The sequence below is a fragment of the Saimiri boliviensis genome, chromosome 2 (genome assembly GCF_048565385.1).
Source record: "Saimiri boliviensis isolate mSaiBol1 chromosome 2, mSaiBol1.pri, whole genome shotgun sequence".
Taxonomy (NCBI): domain Eukaryota; kingdom Metazoa; phylum Chordata; class Mammalia; order Primates; family Cebidae; genus Saimiri; species Saimiri boliviensis.
Window position 1 is genome coordinate 114205156 of NC_133450.1, and position 17688 is coordinate 114222843.

Consider the following 17688-nt stretch of genomic DNA (forward strand, 5'->3'; position numbering starts at 1 on the left):
AGTTACTGGGAACACAGTAAATATCAAAAATCACAAATCAGGACTTCTACTTCTGGGAAGATGGAGTATACCTACTTTTTCCTATTCCTCCTACCAAATACCACTGAAAAACCCTAGACATTACATATAAAGCAAGCCTAAGATGACCCTGAAAGGTGGAGAGTAGAAAGCAAACTGGCTAGGGCCTTAGGACTCAAAGAGCAACATGGATGTGGAGAGGGTGGAGTTTAGGGGGTGACCGCAGACAGGCAACATGAGAGATCCTTGTGGTAAGAACACTATTCTGGCCAGGCGTGGTGGCTCACGCCGGTAATCCCAGCACTTTGGGAGGCTGAGGCGGGTGGATCATGAGGTCAGGAGTTCAAGACCAGCCTGGCCAACACAGTGAAACCCTGTCTCTATTTAAAAAAAAAAAAAAAGGCCGGGCGCGGTGGCTCAAGCCTGTAATCCCAGCACTTTGGGAGGCCGAGGCGGGTGGATCACGAGGTCAAGCGATCGAGACTATCCTGGTTCAACATGGTGAAACCCCGTCTCTATTAAAAATACAAAAAGTTAGCTGGGCATGGTGGCGCATGCCTGTAATCCCAGCTACTCAGGAGGCTGAGGCAGGAGAATTGCCTGAACCCAGGAGGCGGAGGTTGCGGTGAGCTGAAATCAAGCCATTGCACTCCAGCCTGGGTAACAAGAGTGAAACTCCGTCAAAAAAAAAAAAAAAAAAAAAAAAAAAGAACACTATTCTTTTTTTTTTTTTTTTTTGTGAGACGGAGTTTCGCTCTTGTTACCCAGGCTGGAGTGCAATGGCGCGATCTCGGCTCACCGCAACCTCCGCCTCCTGAGCTCAGGCAATTCTCCTGCCTCAGCCTCCTAAGTAGCTGGGATTACAGGCACGCGCCACCACGCCCAGCTAGTTTTTTTTTTTGTATTTTTAGTAGAGACGGGGTTTCACTATATTGACCAGGATGGTCTCGATCTCTCGACCTCGTGATCCACCCGCCTCGGCCTCCCAAAGTGCTGGGATTACAGGCTTGAGCCACCGCGCCCGGCAACACTATTCTATATCTTGATTGTATCAACGTCAATATCCCCGTTATGACATTGTACTACAGTGCAGCAAAATGCTACTGCTGGGGCAAACTGGGTAAGAGGTATATATAAATATATAATTATCTTGAAATAGAAATTTAAATCAGGCTGGGTATGATGGCTTGTGTCTGTAATCCTAGCAGTTTGGGAGGCCGAGGTAGGAGGACTGCTTGAGCCAGGAGTTTGGGATCAGCCTGGGCAAGATGGTGGGTCCCTGTCTCTCAAAAAAAATTTTTATTTTTTCTTTATTTTGTTTTCTTGTTCCGTGCAGTACACGAATATATATTTTTTAAATCACAAATCAAAAATCCAAGAAACGAGAGGCTTCTCTGTAGCTGAATGTTCCATATAACTTCATATTACTTTTCAGTTAGACATTGGAGTTCCCTCATACTAGAAAGAACTCTGGAATCATTCCCAAGGCCTAGTTTTTTATCCAGGCTATTCTACACTGATTTTCTATATCTCATCAATCACTGAAGTTCTTGGAAGCAGCAACTTAAATGGACACAATTTTTACAGCTAAAAGGCACTCCATGGATTGTACTATGACTCACTGTGTTATGAAATGCAAGTGAAAATCTGTCTCATCAGTTTCCATGAGGTGAACGTTATCTCTGGTTATCTCTAATAGAAGTCTGAAGCAGACATGGAAGCTAAGGGCTTACCTCTTCTCAGTTTCCACATAAAGGGATCATTAAGCATGAGCTGCCAGGCAAAAACACTGAGAGATTTTACAGAAAAGTGAGGCAAAGTAGCGTTTTACTTCAAAGGAATTGGTCTAGCCTAAGGAAAGCAGTCACACTCTGCTTTCAGAAGACACCTAGTCTTGCCCTCCACAGAGAGACATGCCATCCAAAGGAGAACTCACATGTAGATCCTAATGCTCAGAAGGTTGAAAAAGAGTGAGTGCTGAATTCAGTGTAAATGCTCAGGTATATGGTAGACACTGAAGGAGTCGAGTGTGTTGTTAATCACTGAGAAAGAAAACAACACATTCCTCTGATATGCAAAGGGGAGAGGTGGTCAGAAATTAGCTTGTCTGCCACATTTTCCAACAAAAAGGTTCAAGTCAAGATCAAGTCATGAAGCCAGATACAAAGTGTACAAAAAGTATGGCTGGTTTCACATCAATTGTTTTCAGAAAAAGACTTTTTTTTTAAGAGACAGGGTCTTGCTCTATGGCCCAGGCTGGAGTGCAGGAGTGCGATCATAGCTCACTATAACCTCAAACTCCTGGGCTCACACAATTCTCCTCAGCCTCCTGAATAGCTTGCAGTATAGGCATACACCACCACGTCCAATGAATTTTTTTAGAGACAGGTGCTCGCCATTTTGCTCAGGCTGGTCTCAAACTCCTTGGTTCAAGTGATCCTCCCACCTCAGCCTCCCAAAGTGCTGGAATTACAAGTGTGAGCCACCATGCCCAGCATTTTTCAGAAACATTCTTAAGCATCAATAGTATCATCTACAGACACTTTACAAATTTCATTAATCCTATTAAATAAAAAATAAAATAAAAATAACAATGTTCCCTTTTGTAGGTCCAATAAAACACAAAACATACATACTACTCAAAATTGGATCTTAGGCGCAATTGGGAAGTTCACTCTCTTCTTTTAACTCCAGTTTAACAATCTTACCTCGCCACAGTGTTTCTTGGCCAGTTCTTCTAGGCGAGATTTTAACAAATTAACACTTTCATTTGACAGACCTTTGGCATTTTTTAACTCTATTTCAGGAACTCTGGAAAAGAAAAAAAAAGGGAGTTATTCCAGAAAATATAGCCTGTTTGCATTAACATTTGCTAAATTGCAAGCACTTGGGGGCTGAGGTCCTTAATCTCAAAAGGACTTCAACTATATCCCTGCAACTCAGGTTGACATAGTGAAGTCACCTGCTTCCTACGGGGAAGAAGTGGGCTGGCCAAAGCCTTCTGTATCGGCTGGAAGACTTACTGGGCTTGACCCCGTGTCTAACTTCAGCTTTACAATCTGATTAAAATTTCCCAACATCAATTACTATTTATTTCAGCTGATTTGCCCTGGATCCCTAACTCTGAGTTCGACTAAAAAAAAAAAAAAAAAAAAAAATTTGGCCGGGCGCGGTGGCTCACACCTATAATCCCAGCACTTTGGGAGGCTGAGGCAGGTGGATCACGAGGTCAAGAGATCGAGACCATCCTGGTCAACATGGTGAAACCCCATCTCTACTAAAAATACAAAAATTAGCTGGGCATAGTGGTGAGTGCCTGTCGTCCCAGCTACTTGGGAGGCTGAGGCAGGAGAATTGCTTGAACCCAGGAGGCGGAGGTTGTGGTGAGCCGAGATCGCGCCATTGCACTCCAGCCTGGGTAACAAGAGCGAAACTCCGTCTAAAAAAAAAAAAAAAAAACTCGGCCAGGCGCAGTGGCTCAAGCCTGTAATTCCAGCATTTTGGGAGGCCAAGGCGGGTGGATCACGAGGTCGAGAGATTGAGACCATCCTGGTCAACATGGTGAAACCCCGTCTCTACTAAAAATACTAAAAATTAGCTGGGCATGGTGGCACGTGCCTGTAATCCCAGCTACTCAGGAGGCTGAGGCAGGAGAACTGCCTGAACCCAGGAGGCGGAGGTTGCAGTGAGCCGAGATCGCGCCATTGCACTCCAGCCTGGGTAACAAGAGCGAAACTCCGTCTCAAAAAAAAAAAAAAAAAAGTCATTTCAGTTCTGTGGCTGACTCTAGCCTAGTAACTTAACTGTGTGCTCCTTTGTATGGTAACACTCTACCCTAGCTTGCAGCCACTGTGAATTAACCTAGCTCTGACAGCTCACTGGCCAGGCCAAGTGCTCTGCACTCACATGTGCTCTAGCATAAAGCAGAACAAGAATAAGCAGGCGAGATAGAGCCCAGGTGATCCCTCTCATATTCCCACAACAAGCTGCTGCATCCCAATCACTCATTCTGATATGAACAAGGTGGAAATGCTCACTCCTTGTGTATATACACATCTAGTCATGCACACTCTCTGGAACTCTGCCTAGAGCTCATCTAAGTCAACATTTTTTTTTTTTTTTTTTTTTTTTTTTTTGTGACAGAGTTTCGCTCTTGTTACCCAGGCTGGAGTGCAATGGCACGATCTCGGCTCACTGCAACCTCCGCCTCCTGGGTTCAGGTAATTCTCCTGTCTCAGCCTCCTGAGTAGCTGGGATTACAGGCACGCGCCACCATGCCCAGCTTATTTTTTTTTTTTTGTATTTTTAGTAGAGATGGGGTTTCACCATGTTGACCAGGATGGTCTCGATCTCTTGACCTCGTGATCCAACCCCCTCAGCCTCCCAAAGTGCTGGGATTACAGGCTCGAGCCACCGTGTCCGGCCCATAAGTCAACAGTTTCAACTCAAGGAAATTACAAAACCAGCCCTCAAGTTTTCATTTTATTCCTAACCAATAAATATCCAATAACAACTCTCTGAGATTAAATAGGAGCTATTTAATTCTACTAAAGAGATAATGACTCATCACTTTTAACCAAGCATTACTGAGTAATTCATGGCATTTAACCCCATGCAGTCTTGAGTATGCACTTATCTGTGTTTTCTCAATGCTTCAGTATAACAGGGAGCTATGATCATTAACTACTTCTATAAATAGAAATCTGAAAGCAAGTAGTTTACCTGAGAAAAAGAATAGAAAAACCACATAGTCCTGAGTATATGTATGGAATCCTGGGTTAGATTCCTCCCCAAAGAGCTGGCATGGGGCTGAAATTTCCAGAATACTAGAATCTAACCTAGTATTCTTTCTCACAGTGGCATCAAGAACTATTCTGCAGAAAAGCAATGTTTTCCTGTACTATATTCAAAAGGATAAGAATATTCCCCCAAATCAAGCTTTTTGTCATAATTTTTAAAAATAAGCAATCATTATATAGCAATATTAACAGAATGGTGAAAAATTCATCTATGATACTAATTAAACTTCAAAAAAATTCTAATGGTCTCTTTATTTCCTTGCCATATAATTCATAGTTTTTATAGCTGATATTATGTTTGCTTTTTAACTTCTTATAAGCATTTCCATGTTAAAAACAATCTAATATTTTTATCAACTGGACACATTAAGATTTACCTGAATAGTTATCTAGTGGCATGATTCTTAACGGGGGTGGGGCAGTGTTTTGGTTGTCACAACATAGGGAATATTGTACTCCTGGCATCTAGTAGACAGAGGTCAGGGATGCTATCCCACAATGCCCAGGACAGCCCCACAACGAAGAGTTATCTGCCCACATGTCAGTAGGGCCAAGGTAGAGAAACCTCACTCTAGTGTTTGACATTTAGACTGCTTCCAATTTCTTTACTTTCATGAATAATGCTACAATTAATATTTTAACATTTATATATGTGTAACATTATAGCACTTATGACCTTTTCTTCTTTTGATTTTTCTTTTTTTTTTTTTTTTTTTGAGGTGGAGTTTCGCTCTCGTTACCCAGGCTGGAGTGCAATGGCGCGACCTCGGCTCACCGCAGCCTCCGCCTCCTGGATTCAAGCAATTCTCCTGCCTCAGCCTCCTGAGTAGCTGGGATTACAGGCACGCGCCGCCATGCCCAGCTAATTTTTAGTATTTTTAGTAGAGACGGGGTTTCACCATGTTGACCAGGATGGTCTCGATCTCTTGACCTCGTGATCCACCCGCCTCGGCCTCCCAAAGTGCTGGGATTACAGGCTTGAGCCACCGCACCTGGCTATTTTGATTTTTCAAGAATAAACACTTTAAATTCTTGAGGCTATGGTATAATAAAAAATATGTATTTGGTTTTTGACTCCTGTTCCTGGAACAGACCTCCTATCACCCTCAGAACTTCCTGAGCAACAGGGGTGAGGGAGTATCTCACATTATTCCTAACAAACCCCTTTCAACCATACCAGAGTTTGTGCTCATGAGGTAACTCTGGTCAGGACCTGAATACCTTCAGGATCAGGACAGGATCAGAAAAACCAAGCCTTGATTACAGGGTGAGAAATTTCAGTCCCATCCCAGATCTTTGGGGAGGAGTAGGGGACTCAAGTTCAATCACCAATGGCCAAAGATTTAATTAATCAATCATCTCTACATAAGGAAATCTCCATTAAAAACCCCTAAACTACAGGGTTCAGGGTTCTTCCAGGTGGCTATTCCAGAGTCGTATCCTTTACAACAAACTGGTAAAGGTAAGTAAAGTATTTTTCTGAGTTCTGTGATGTATTCTAGCAACTTGTCACAACCAAGGAGGGGGCTGTAGAAACCCCCAAATTTACAGCCAGTATTTACAGATCAGAAGTACTGGGACTTTCAGGTAACATCAGAAATAGAGGCAGTTTCATGGAACTGAGTCCTTAATCTGTGTGTGGGGTCTATGCTAACTACAGATAGTGTCAGAACTGAACTGAAATATTGGATACACAAGTGCTATCAGAAAAGACACCACGTATTTGGTGTCAGGAAAAAAAAAACCTGGAGAGGCACTGTCTTAATTTCCTTTCTAAATTTTTAATTATCTTTTTTCATTAATGTTTTAATAATTAATGTTTCATGAATTAATATTTTGATAGTATATATAGTATACCTACTGTAATACTCTCAGTACAGTGTTGGGGGCCAACAACGGAACTGACATCAAGGAGCTCAATTTTTACCTAGCTGTCTTTTCATATCCTCCCTATCACTTCTTCAGATAATAAATTCCATAAATTTACCCCTCATTGTGTAAAGCAGAGTTTCCTTTTATTTGTCCCTTTCCTTCTCAAAAACCTTCACTGGTTCCCCACAAAGTAAGTTCAAACTACTTAACGCCATCCAGGCCAACCTGCCTTTCCATGTGGGATGTGTGGGGAAAGATTACATCAAATAGACATGCTTAAGTGCTGATGGCTAACACTCTGGCTCTAACTACTGATTCTTAACCAGAGGTGACATCACCTTCAGGGGGAGTTTGGAAATTTGTAGGCTTTTTAGTTGTTTCAATGCCTGGAGGACACTCGTGGCATTGGTAGGTGGGGGCCAGGGATGTAAGCGTCCTGCAGTGCACGGGACAGCTCTGCACAATGGAGACTCGCCAGTAGTGCCTCACCCACTGCAGGCAGGACAGCTCCGAACACTCTCCTCATTCTAGGCAGCAAAAGGTCATCTCAGGCACAGGCTGCTGAATTTCTAATACTAATCACACTGTAACTACACAGTGCTTTCAATAGTCACCATGCCTTTATCATTTTCTTCCAGATTTTTCCTCTTCCTATTTTATGAAGAAATAAATAAAAGTTAACTCATCTGAGGAAACAAAATAGTCACTGAGCAAATGTGTCTGTAGTGACAATTCTATAATTATAAACAAGCTTAAAATGAGACTGGTTTCATGAAATATCTATTGCTGATGTAGTTTTGCTGCAATATAGGAAACGAAATTTTATGTGGAATGGGAGCAGGAAAGAGAAAATATTATTAATTTCAATCTGTTTCTATGATGTCAAAACAGAAAACTGAAATCACATCAAAGATATTTATAAATGTACTCACACATCTGGATAGGTAGGTGGGCATTTAACCCTCAAATCCACTTTTACATATACTTCTTCACCAGTTAGGCCTTGAGGGTACAGAACTAAATTGATTTCAGGGGGCTCTTTGACCTAAAAGAGGGATAACAAAAATTTTTTTTCATAGCTGTAGAGCCAATCATTAATGATTAAGATAATGATCATTTTAGCTTTAAAAGTTCTACTTTAAAAATATTTGTAAATATAGTTTACATAGATATTCTGGCATATTTTCCAAAAGCATGATTTAAAAACAAAACCTGAGCCAGAGAAAATGCATTTTCCTTTTTGAAGTTATCTATGGAATGAACCAAAATGTTCCACTCAGCTTCCGTTCATTCAAATACTACTGAGTTATTTTGTCTGGGTACGCTCCTGGAAGCTGGGAGTGCAGGGTAAATTTAGACAGACACAGTTCCAATCAGCTAATACAAACTAGAAGAGGAGTGATTTCAAATAGTGATGAGTGCTATAAAGAAAACAAAGCAGCCGGGCGTGGTGGCTCAAGCCTGTAATCCCAGCACTTTGGGAGGCCGAGGCGGGTGGATCACAAGGTCGAGAGATCGAGACCAACCTGGTCAACATGGTGAAACCCCGTCTCTACTAAAAATACAAAAAATTAGCTGGGCATGGTGGCACGTGCCTGTAATCCCAGCTACTGAGGAGGCTGAGGCAGGAGAATTGCCTGAACCCAGGAGGCGGAGGTTGTGGTGAGCTGAGATCGCGCCATTGCACTCCAGCCTGGGTAATAAGAGTGAAACTCTGTCTCAAAAAAAAAAAAAAAAAAAAAAAAAAAACAAAGCATGTAATCCCAGCACTTTGGGAGGCTGAGGTGGGCGGATCACAAGGTCAAGAGATAGAGACCATCCTGGCCAACATGGTCAAACCCCGTCTCTACTAAAATACAAAAATTAGCTGAGCATGGTGGTCTGCGCCTGTAGTCCCAGCTACTTGGGAGGTTGAGGCAGGAGAATTGCTTGAACCGGGGAGGCAGAGGTTGCAATAAGCCGAGATCACGCCACTGTACTCTAGCCTGGTACTTGGCAACAGAGTGAGACACTGTCTCAAAAAAAAAAAAAAAAAAAAAAAAAAACAAAGAAAGAAAGAAAACAAAGCAGAGTAGAGGGACATAGTGGTGGAGGAAGAGAAGGTATCTAAACAGGTAGGTCAGGGAAGGCCTCTGTGAGCAGGGGAGATTTGAATTGACATCTGAATACTGAGATATTAACAAATGAAAACTCTTGACAAGGAGAGAACTGCATATGTTTTCAATCAACTGCTTTTCACCAAATCACCAAATACTCTTGTTCTTCAATTTATTTATATATACTTTTTCTAAAGTGGATCTGATATTTTACGTATATAATGAAAAAGGGGAGCCTGAGAGAAAACACAGTGACTGAGCGCTCTCGCGGTCAGACACCTTACCAACTCTGCAAGGCAGATGCCACCTCCATTTTACAGATGCAGAAGCTCGGGCTCAGGGAATTTTATATTCTTGCCCACAGATACACAGTGACAGAGCTGGGATTCAAATCCAGCCTTGACTCCAAACCCTGTCTCTTCCCATAAGCCACTTTTTTATTTATTTATTTATTTATTTATTTATTTATTTATTTATTTATTTATTTATTTATTTTTGAGACGGAGTTTTTTGCTCATGATACCCAGGTTGGAGTGCAATGGCGCGATCTCGGCTCACCGCAACCTCCGCCTCCTGGGTTCAGGCAATTCTCCTGCCTCAGCCTCCCGAGTAGCTGAGATTACAGGCATGCACCACCATGCCCAGCTAATTTTTTGTATTTTCAGTAGAGACGGGGTTTCACCATGTTGACCAGGATGGTCTCGATCTCTTGACCTTGTGATCCACCTGCCTCGGCCTCCGAAAGTGCTGGGATTACAGGCTTGAGCCACCGCGCCCGGCAAGCCACTCTTTTATTATGCCAGCCTAAGTTGCTGGAATTGAGCCTTGATTTTTTTCTCTGAATGTCCTGGCAGGCAGGGCAAAAAGAGAAACATGGTATCATAAGAAAGAAGAAAACCTAAAAATTATTTTAGGGCAGCAAAGTACTTAACAACACTAAATTCTAACAGAAATATATAACATGAACCTTACAAGGAGTACCACATAATAAACATTGTTCTCTTCTACTACGTGTATAAAATTTTTAAGTTCAGTTCTTATATGGCTTTATAATAATCTTATATTGCTTTATAATAACCCTTGATTGTCATAATGATCATTTTAGCTCAAAATTCTACTTTAAAAACATCTGTAATTGTGTTTTACATAGATATTCTGGCATATTTTCCAAAAGCATGATTTGAAAACAAAACCTGATCCCAGAAAATGCATTTTCCTTTTTGAAATGCAACGAGGGTCCTCCCTTAAAGCATAATTCTGCAAAAGTGGTCCCCGGGAGGGTTAAGCACTCTGTGGTCCACAGGCCTTTTGAATTCTCATTTACCTATCACACATCCATCACCCACATTTGTTGAGCACTGACTCTGTGTCAGGCACTGTGCTTAGTCCACAGAGGTGAGAACACAGACATGGTTCCAGCTCTCATGGAACTTCAGTCTGGTGGGGGAAAACAAACATAATAAACACGTAAGTACAAGTTTAGAGAGTGCTGTTGAACAGAGAACGTGATGGTCTCCTTAGGGAATGACTTGGGTGGGTATGAGGGTATATACTGAGATGCGGTTAGCAGACAAGAACTATCTGAGGAAGTAGCAGGATGCAGCACTGAAGCTGACAAGCCAGATCAAGCATTCCAGACAAGGAAAAAAAAGGGACTCAAAATACATTTGGAAATTATTGCATTCAATAACAATTTTTGAAAGGTTTTTTTGTTTGTTTTACTAGGCACTGGGCTTGTAGGAATGGCATTTCGAATGAGTGAGAAGAAGACACCGAAAAACTCAATTGCCTTTATTTGTCTAGCTGCCTAGTTGGGGGAGGTGGTCTAGGCCCATACTTCGATAGAACAAAGGACTTAAAAAAAAAAAACTACTTATGTATTTATTTGATGAAAATGTAAAACTGGCCGGGCGCGGTGACTCCCGCCTGTAATCCTAGCACTTTGGGAAGCTGAGGTGGATGGATCACCTGAGGTAAAGAGTTCAAGATCAGCTTGGCCATCATGGTGAAACCCCATCTTAAAAAAAAAGATAAAGGCCGGGCGCGGTGGCTCAAGCTTGTAATCCCAGCACTTTGGGAGGCCGAGGCGGGTGGATCACGAGGTCGAGAGATCCAGACCATCCTGGTCAACATGGTGAAACCCTGTCTCTACTAAAAATACAAAAAATTAGCTGGGCATGGTGGCACGTGCCTGTAATCCCAGCTACTCAGGAGGCTGAGGCAGGAGAATTGCCTGAACCCGGGAGGCGGAGGTTGCGGTGAGCCGAGATCGCGCCATTGCACTCCAGCCTGGGTAACAAGAGCGAAACTCAATCTCAAAAAAAAAAAAAAAAAAGATAAAAAGAAAATGTAAAAATGAAGTAATGAACAAGTTAAAAGTAAACTTTGAAGAATTCGGTTTTTAGTAACATTGGAGCAGGGGGAAAGAAAACCCACAGGGATCATATAACAAAAAATAGGTCATTTTGACTCTATTAACGTTTTTTTATTCACATAAATAATGTAAATAAATGCATGTGATTAGGAGAAAATATATGCATTATATATGACTCAAAATGCTAATTTTCTTAACATATTTAGCTCTTACAAATAAACAAGAAAATGGACCAGAGTGGAAAAAAAAACCAAAGAGTACGAGCAGTTCACAGACAAAGAAAAATCAATGGTTTGCAAACAAAGGTATTCTAGATAATGTATAATAAAAATTAAAATGAGATATGTTTCATTTATCTACTGGCAAAGAAGAAAAAGTCTAACATATACAGTATTACTGAAGTTAAAGGAAAACAAACACCATTGTATACTACTGGGGGATCCAGGGATTGAAGCAACTTTTTTGGAGGGGTGTTTCTAAAAGCTATCGAATTATAAATGAGCAAAGCTTTGCTGTTGTGGAAAGCTAGCCACAATAAGTTAGTAATTTGTAACTATATATAGATATTTTAAACTAGCAGTGTCCAAACCTTTTACATATGCAAGAGTTTTTAGCGTGCACCTCAAAATGTTATTTATAAATGACAAACATATGCTACTAAACTGAAATTTATATTATAACACATCCCCACTAAAAGAAATTGAAAAAAAAATCTAACTTGAATTTATTGGCAGCAATTTTAGCCTGAAGTGACAGGAGGTTAGTAATAGTGTTTTATCTGTTCAGTGTGAAATTTGAAAATTTCTATGTTTCATTGTGTTTGATTTTTGATGCTGCCCCAGACACTGAGAAAAGGTTATTAGGTAATGCGTAGAATGAGCACATATAAATGTGAACAGGAGCACTTCTGAATTCTGAAACCCATCAAGTCTCAAGAGTTGGATAAAGGGCCAGGCACAGTGGCTCACACCTGTAATCCCAGCACTTTGGGAGGCGAGGCAGGAGGATCAATGGAGGTCAGGAGTTTGAGACCAGCCTAGCCAACATGGTGAAACTCCATCTTTACTAAAAATACAAAAAATTAGCCAGGCGTGGTGGTGGACACCTGTAATCCCAGCTACTCAGGAGGGTGAGGCTTGAACCCGGGAGGCAGAGGTTGCAGTGAGCTGAGACTGTGCCACTGAACCCCAGCCTGGGTGACAGAGAGAAACTCCCTCTGAATAAAGAGTTTTGATTGAAGGATTTTGGATCTGCATCACTTTTTCCTGGCAAATAGCAGGTGATAATAAGCGCTTGTTGGATGACTAAACTCCGATTCATCCTTGAGACCATCAATCATTTGCCTGCCGGGCCTATGAATGTGTTAAGGCCATTTGCCCTCTGTGCAATGGGCCACTGACAGCTATTTAAATTCTTATGCCTGCCTTCTATAGTTTTTGCTTTGGTTTGTCTAGTCTTCTATTTTGTTATGAAAGCCACCAGCTATAAATTCTTGGGGCTATCAATATCCCTACCTAAAAGAAGTTGCTTTTTCTCTTCCATTTTTCTGCAGCTTTAGGAACGGATAACTAAGCTTGCATAAAGTAAACAAACTGGTTCAGAATGAAGCCTGAGAGGCTTTGTGTTGAGTCCAGTGTACACTTTGAGATACTTATCTTGGCTGCTTGCTGGGCCTACTTCCTGATTCTCAGGATTTGGGAACAGAGAAGCTGCCCAATCACCAACTTCTCTGTCAAGTAAAGGGGAATATTTATGTTTTTTCATTTCAGGTTAAAAATAACTTCAAATTAAATATTAGAAAAGTAAGCTCCCTGAGGGCAAGGATTTGTCTATTTTGCCCACAGCTGTATTCCTAACACCTAAAGCAAGTATTTAATGAAGGAAGGAAGAAGCACCCTGAGTTTAAGGGAGAATATTTTGCCCTGATAGCTCCAGAAGATGGTATTTCTTGAGGAAATCCTGGACGTGCAGATAAAGCAGATGTTGTGAAATGCCAGAGTTAAAAGCAGATGAAGAGCCAGGTGTGGTGGCTGATTCCTGTAATCCCAGCACTTTCGGAGGCCAGTGTGAGAGACAGCATGAGCTCAGCAACTCAATACCAGCATGCAGAGCAAGACTCTTGTCTCCACAAAAAATTTTAAAAATTAACCAGGTGTAGTGGCATGTGCCTATAGTCCCAGCTATTTGGCAGGCTGAGGCAGAAGGATTGCTTGAGAATAGCAGTGAGCAGTGATCATGCCCCTGTATTCCAGCCTGGGTGACAGAGCAAGACCCTGTCTCCAAAAAAAAAAAAAGCTGATGAAGTTAGAAGTATGTTTTTTTTGTTTGTTATTTTTTGTTTGTTTGTTTGTTTGAGACGGAGTTTCGCTCTTGTTACCCAGGCTGGAGTGCAATGGCGCGATCTCGGCTCACCGCAACTTCCACCTCCTGGGTTCAGGCAATTCTCCTGCCTCAGCCTCCTGAGTAGTTGGAATTACAGGCACGTGCCATCATGCCCAGCTAATTTTTTTTTTTTTTTTTTTTTTTTTTTTTTTTGTATTTTTGTATTTTTAGTAGAGACGGGGTTTCACCATGTTGACCAGGATGGTCTCCATCTCTTGACCTCGTGATACACCCGCCTCAGCCTCCCAAAGTGCTGGGATTACAGGCTTGAGCCACCGCGCCCGGCATAAGTATGTTTTAAATGATAACATCATAATAGTCAGATATGGTAGATCAACTCTTCAAGGATAGGGAAAAAAACTGTTAATATAAATAGTTTATCACTTGCCTTAATTTCCAGACAAAAAGAAAAAATATTTTAACAAAATGCCATTTTATTATTATTTTCTTTTTTCGCTGCTCTTATGGTGGAAATTTGTTCAATAAAAATGCCATTTTAAGGCCGGGCGCGGTGGCTCAAGCCTGTAATCCCAGCACTTTGGGAGGCCGAGGCGGGTGGATCACGAGGTCAAGAAATCGAGACCATCCTGGTCAACATGGTGAAACCTCGTCTCTACTAAAAATACAAAACATTAGCTGGGCATGGTGGCGCGTGCCTGTAATCCCAGCTACTCAGGAGGCTGAGGCAGGAGAATTGTCTGAACCCAGGAGGCGGAGGTTGCGGTGAGCCGAGATCGCGCCATTGCACTCCAGCCTGGATAACAAGAGCGAAACTCCGTCTCAAAAAAAAAAAAAAAAAAAAAAAAAAATGCCATTTTAAAAGGTCTAGAGTAAGCTCGTCCAGCCCGAGGCACACGGGCCACACGCAGCCCAGGACGGCTTTGAATGCGGCCCAACACACATTCGTGAATTTTAAAACATTTTTCTTAAAACACTGAAGTTTTTGGAGATTTTTTTTTTTTTAGGTCATCAGCTACCGTTAGTGTTAGTGTATTTGGTGGCCCAGGCAAGCGAAAAGATTGGACACTGCTGCTCTAGGCTCAATCTAGAACCCTCTCTCCACTGCAGCTAAGATGAATGTGGTCTATATTCTGAGCTAAATGCCTTAGAGGACAATGCACAGGTATGGAAAGTTCCTGCATACCAGAAAACAGTGAAGATAGCTGGGGAGTAAAGCGGGAATTATGTGGCATACAGATTTGAATCTACAGATGAGACTTGAGAATTCTGATTGAGGACATAAGGCCTGTGTGAGCGCCCAAAAGGCATTTTGAGAACAAAGTAGCAACGGGTGCGTACGAATGTGCTGTTGTATCATCCGCGAGGGCTTTCAGGGGGGAAAAAGGGCAAGGTTGGAAGGAGGCAGATATGTTATGGGATGTAGGCAAGAAGTGGCTGCTGAGAGAGAGGAATCCAGGAGGATTCCTCTGGAGAAATCATGGGGAAAGGGCTGTAAGAGAATTCGGCCTAGGTGGGTTTCTGGAGACCAGCTGCAGGTGCAAGGACTAAAAGTGAGAATGAGTGGAACCTGAGGGATGAACAGACTGCAATTGAGGGATGAAAAGACTGCAGGATCCTAAAGAGGCGGCCCAACCTGGAAGCGTCTAGGCTTTGGGCCAGGGCCCGGGGAGGCCGGGGCACGCCAGCCCGGGCCTGACAAGCCACGTTCCTACCGGTCCGTAAGCGTCCGGCCGCAGGTCCTGGAAGTCCTCGCCGTAGATGGCCTCCAGGGCCTGTAGCTCGTGGTCCTGCCGTTGCGGGTAGCTCTCCGGAGGCTCGTCCCGGCCACGTCCGGGGGCCCCTCGGCCCCCAGCCATGGCGGCGCTGCGCCCAAGGCAGGGCGGCCTAGCCGGGGCGGAGGTGGACCCCCGGCAGCCTGCGGGGCGGGGCTCCGCGCGGGAGACGGTCTGTAGGCGGGGTTCCGCGCGGGGCACGGGCTCGTGGGCGGGGCTCCGCGCGGGGGACGGGCTGGTGGGCGGGGTTCCGCGCGGGGCACGGGCTCGTGGGCGGGGTTCTGCGCCGGGGACGGGCTGTGGGCGGGGCTAGGCTCGGCGGACGGGCCGTGGGCGGAGCTCCGCCCCGGGAGGTGGTTCCCGATGTAAAAGAAACCCAGAATAACTAAGAGGGCAGGGAGAGCTTTGCCCACATCCTTTGTTTGGAAACAAAGGAACTGCACGAACCTAAGAAATGAATCACACAGATAGGAATAACTGCACATTGCATACTTTTCACGAAACAAGTATCTTTAACAGAAGTACTTGCTGGAACTCCTTCACCTCGGCATGACTAGTGTGGGAAACTCTTAAAGGGCAGACGTCGATGGGTTCTACAGTCACTTATAGTCTCACCTTGAACCTTCCCAAAACAAGACTATTGGGAGTAGAAATTATGATCCCCTCCCACCTTCCTTCCCCCGAGTTTAGTACCCCCAAACTTATTCCCTTAACCAAAGATTCAACGCCCCCATGTATGATCTCTGCCACTACATTCCCCAGCTTGGGGGATCTCCAGTAGCCCCTTGCAAATTCAACTGAAAACTGTCTTTACACTCAGGCATCTTTATGAGCTACCTTCCCATGAAGAGAATTATGCTCACTTCCCAGTTCACTCAACGTGAATTTAGGGAGTCTTTATATCCTGCCTCAAGTTTTCAAGTTTATAAAATAACCTGTCTACCCAGACATTGTCATTGTACTTTATCTTCAGTTGCCTGCTAATGCTGCATGTCTATTTAGAATAATCCTATTGTGCCGGGCGCCGTGGCTCACACCTGTAATCCCAACATTTTGGGAGGCCTAGGCGGTTGGATCACCTGAGGTCAGGAGTTTGAGACCAGCCTGGCCAACATGGTGAAACCCTGTCTCAAAAAAAAAAAAAAAAAAAAAAAAAAAAATCCTGTTGTACTGAGTTAGGTTTAAGTGACATGTTTCTTCTGTCTGCCTTGCTTACTCCTCCACTGTTCACTAAATAATAATTATTCAAGTACCTTGCTGTCATCTATCCACTCAGTTCTGGCCAGATAACACAAATGCACTAGCTTGACCCAAGGCCAATTTAAATAATCTTCTTTCCTCTGCTGGAGACCTGTTCCTTTTCCAGTGATCTCTGACTAGGTAAATGGTACCTTCCCCAACTGAGTATGATTCTGAATTTCCTTTCTCTCAACTAGCATCCAAATAGACACCACTTCTTCTGTTCATCCATTACACTTTAACCTGTTACCACTATCTTAGTTTAGGCTACTGTCACCAATTCCCTGGGTTATTTCAATCGCTCTCTTAGTCACTGTCTTCATTCTTGCCTCATATTAAGCTTCCCATTGCAGCCAGAGTAATATTTCTAAATTACAAATATGGCCATTGCACTCTAATCCTTATAATTATTCCATTTCTCTATTGGTCTTTAAAAATTTATTTTAAACCTATGTTTATGAAAATGTCAAACATACATAGAAGTCAACTCCTCTGTACTCATCACCCAGCAACAACAACTATAGGTATTTTATTAATCTTATTGCATCTCTTCTATCCATCCCTCAGGAGTGTTTTTTTTTTTAAATCTCAATCATGTCATTTAAAAAAATAAATACCTAACAAAACAAACAAACAAAAAAACAACAACAAAAAACAAAAACCTAAGTATATATCTCTAACAGAAAAGTACATAACATAATACTAACATTATACCCTAAAATGTAACCATTTGGCCAGGTACAGTGGCTCACACCTGTAATCCCAGCACAAGGTGGAGGATCACTTGAGGCAAGGAGTTTGAGGTCAGTCTGGGCAACATAGTGAGGCCCCATCTCTACAAAAAATAAAAATAAAAAATTAGCTGGGCAAAGTGACATGTAGTCCCAGCTACTCGGGAGGCTGAGTGGGAAGATCACTTCAGCCCCGGAGTCCAACACTGCAGTGAGCTATTATTGCACCATTTGGTAACAGAAAGAAGATAAGTGGTTGCCTGGGGACAGGGAGGACATAGAAGAGCCAGGTAAAGGGATTACAGAGGAACAAGAAGAAACTCTTGGGAGTGATGCATACATTCATTATTTTGATAGTGGTGATGGTTTCACAAATATATGCATATATCAAAACTTATCGGCTGGGAGTGGTGGCTCATGCCTGTAATCCCAGCACTTTGGGAG

At 42.8% G+C, this 17688-nt stretch overlaps 1 protein-coding gene across 1 annotated transcript in view; it reads right to left on the minus strand.

Moving 5' to 3' along the window:
* Positions 1–15455, minus strand: part of EIF2AK4 (eukaryotic translation initiation factor 2 alpha kinase 4) — a 115004-nt gene extending 99549 nt beyond the window's left edge. The window contains exons 1-3 of the mRNA XM_039462883.2: positions 15215–15455; positions 7622–7734; positions 2727–2829 (exon numbers count right to left, since the gene is read on the minus strand). Of these exons, the coding sequence (XP_039318817.2) occupies positions 2727–2829; positions 7622–7734; positions 15215–15358 (360 nt within the window). The 5' untranslated portion in view covers positions 15359–15455. The remainder of the gene's footprint in view (positions 1–2726; positions 2830–7621; positions 7735–15214) is intronic.
* Between the last annotated feature and the right edge of the window lie 2233 nt (positions 15456–17688).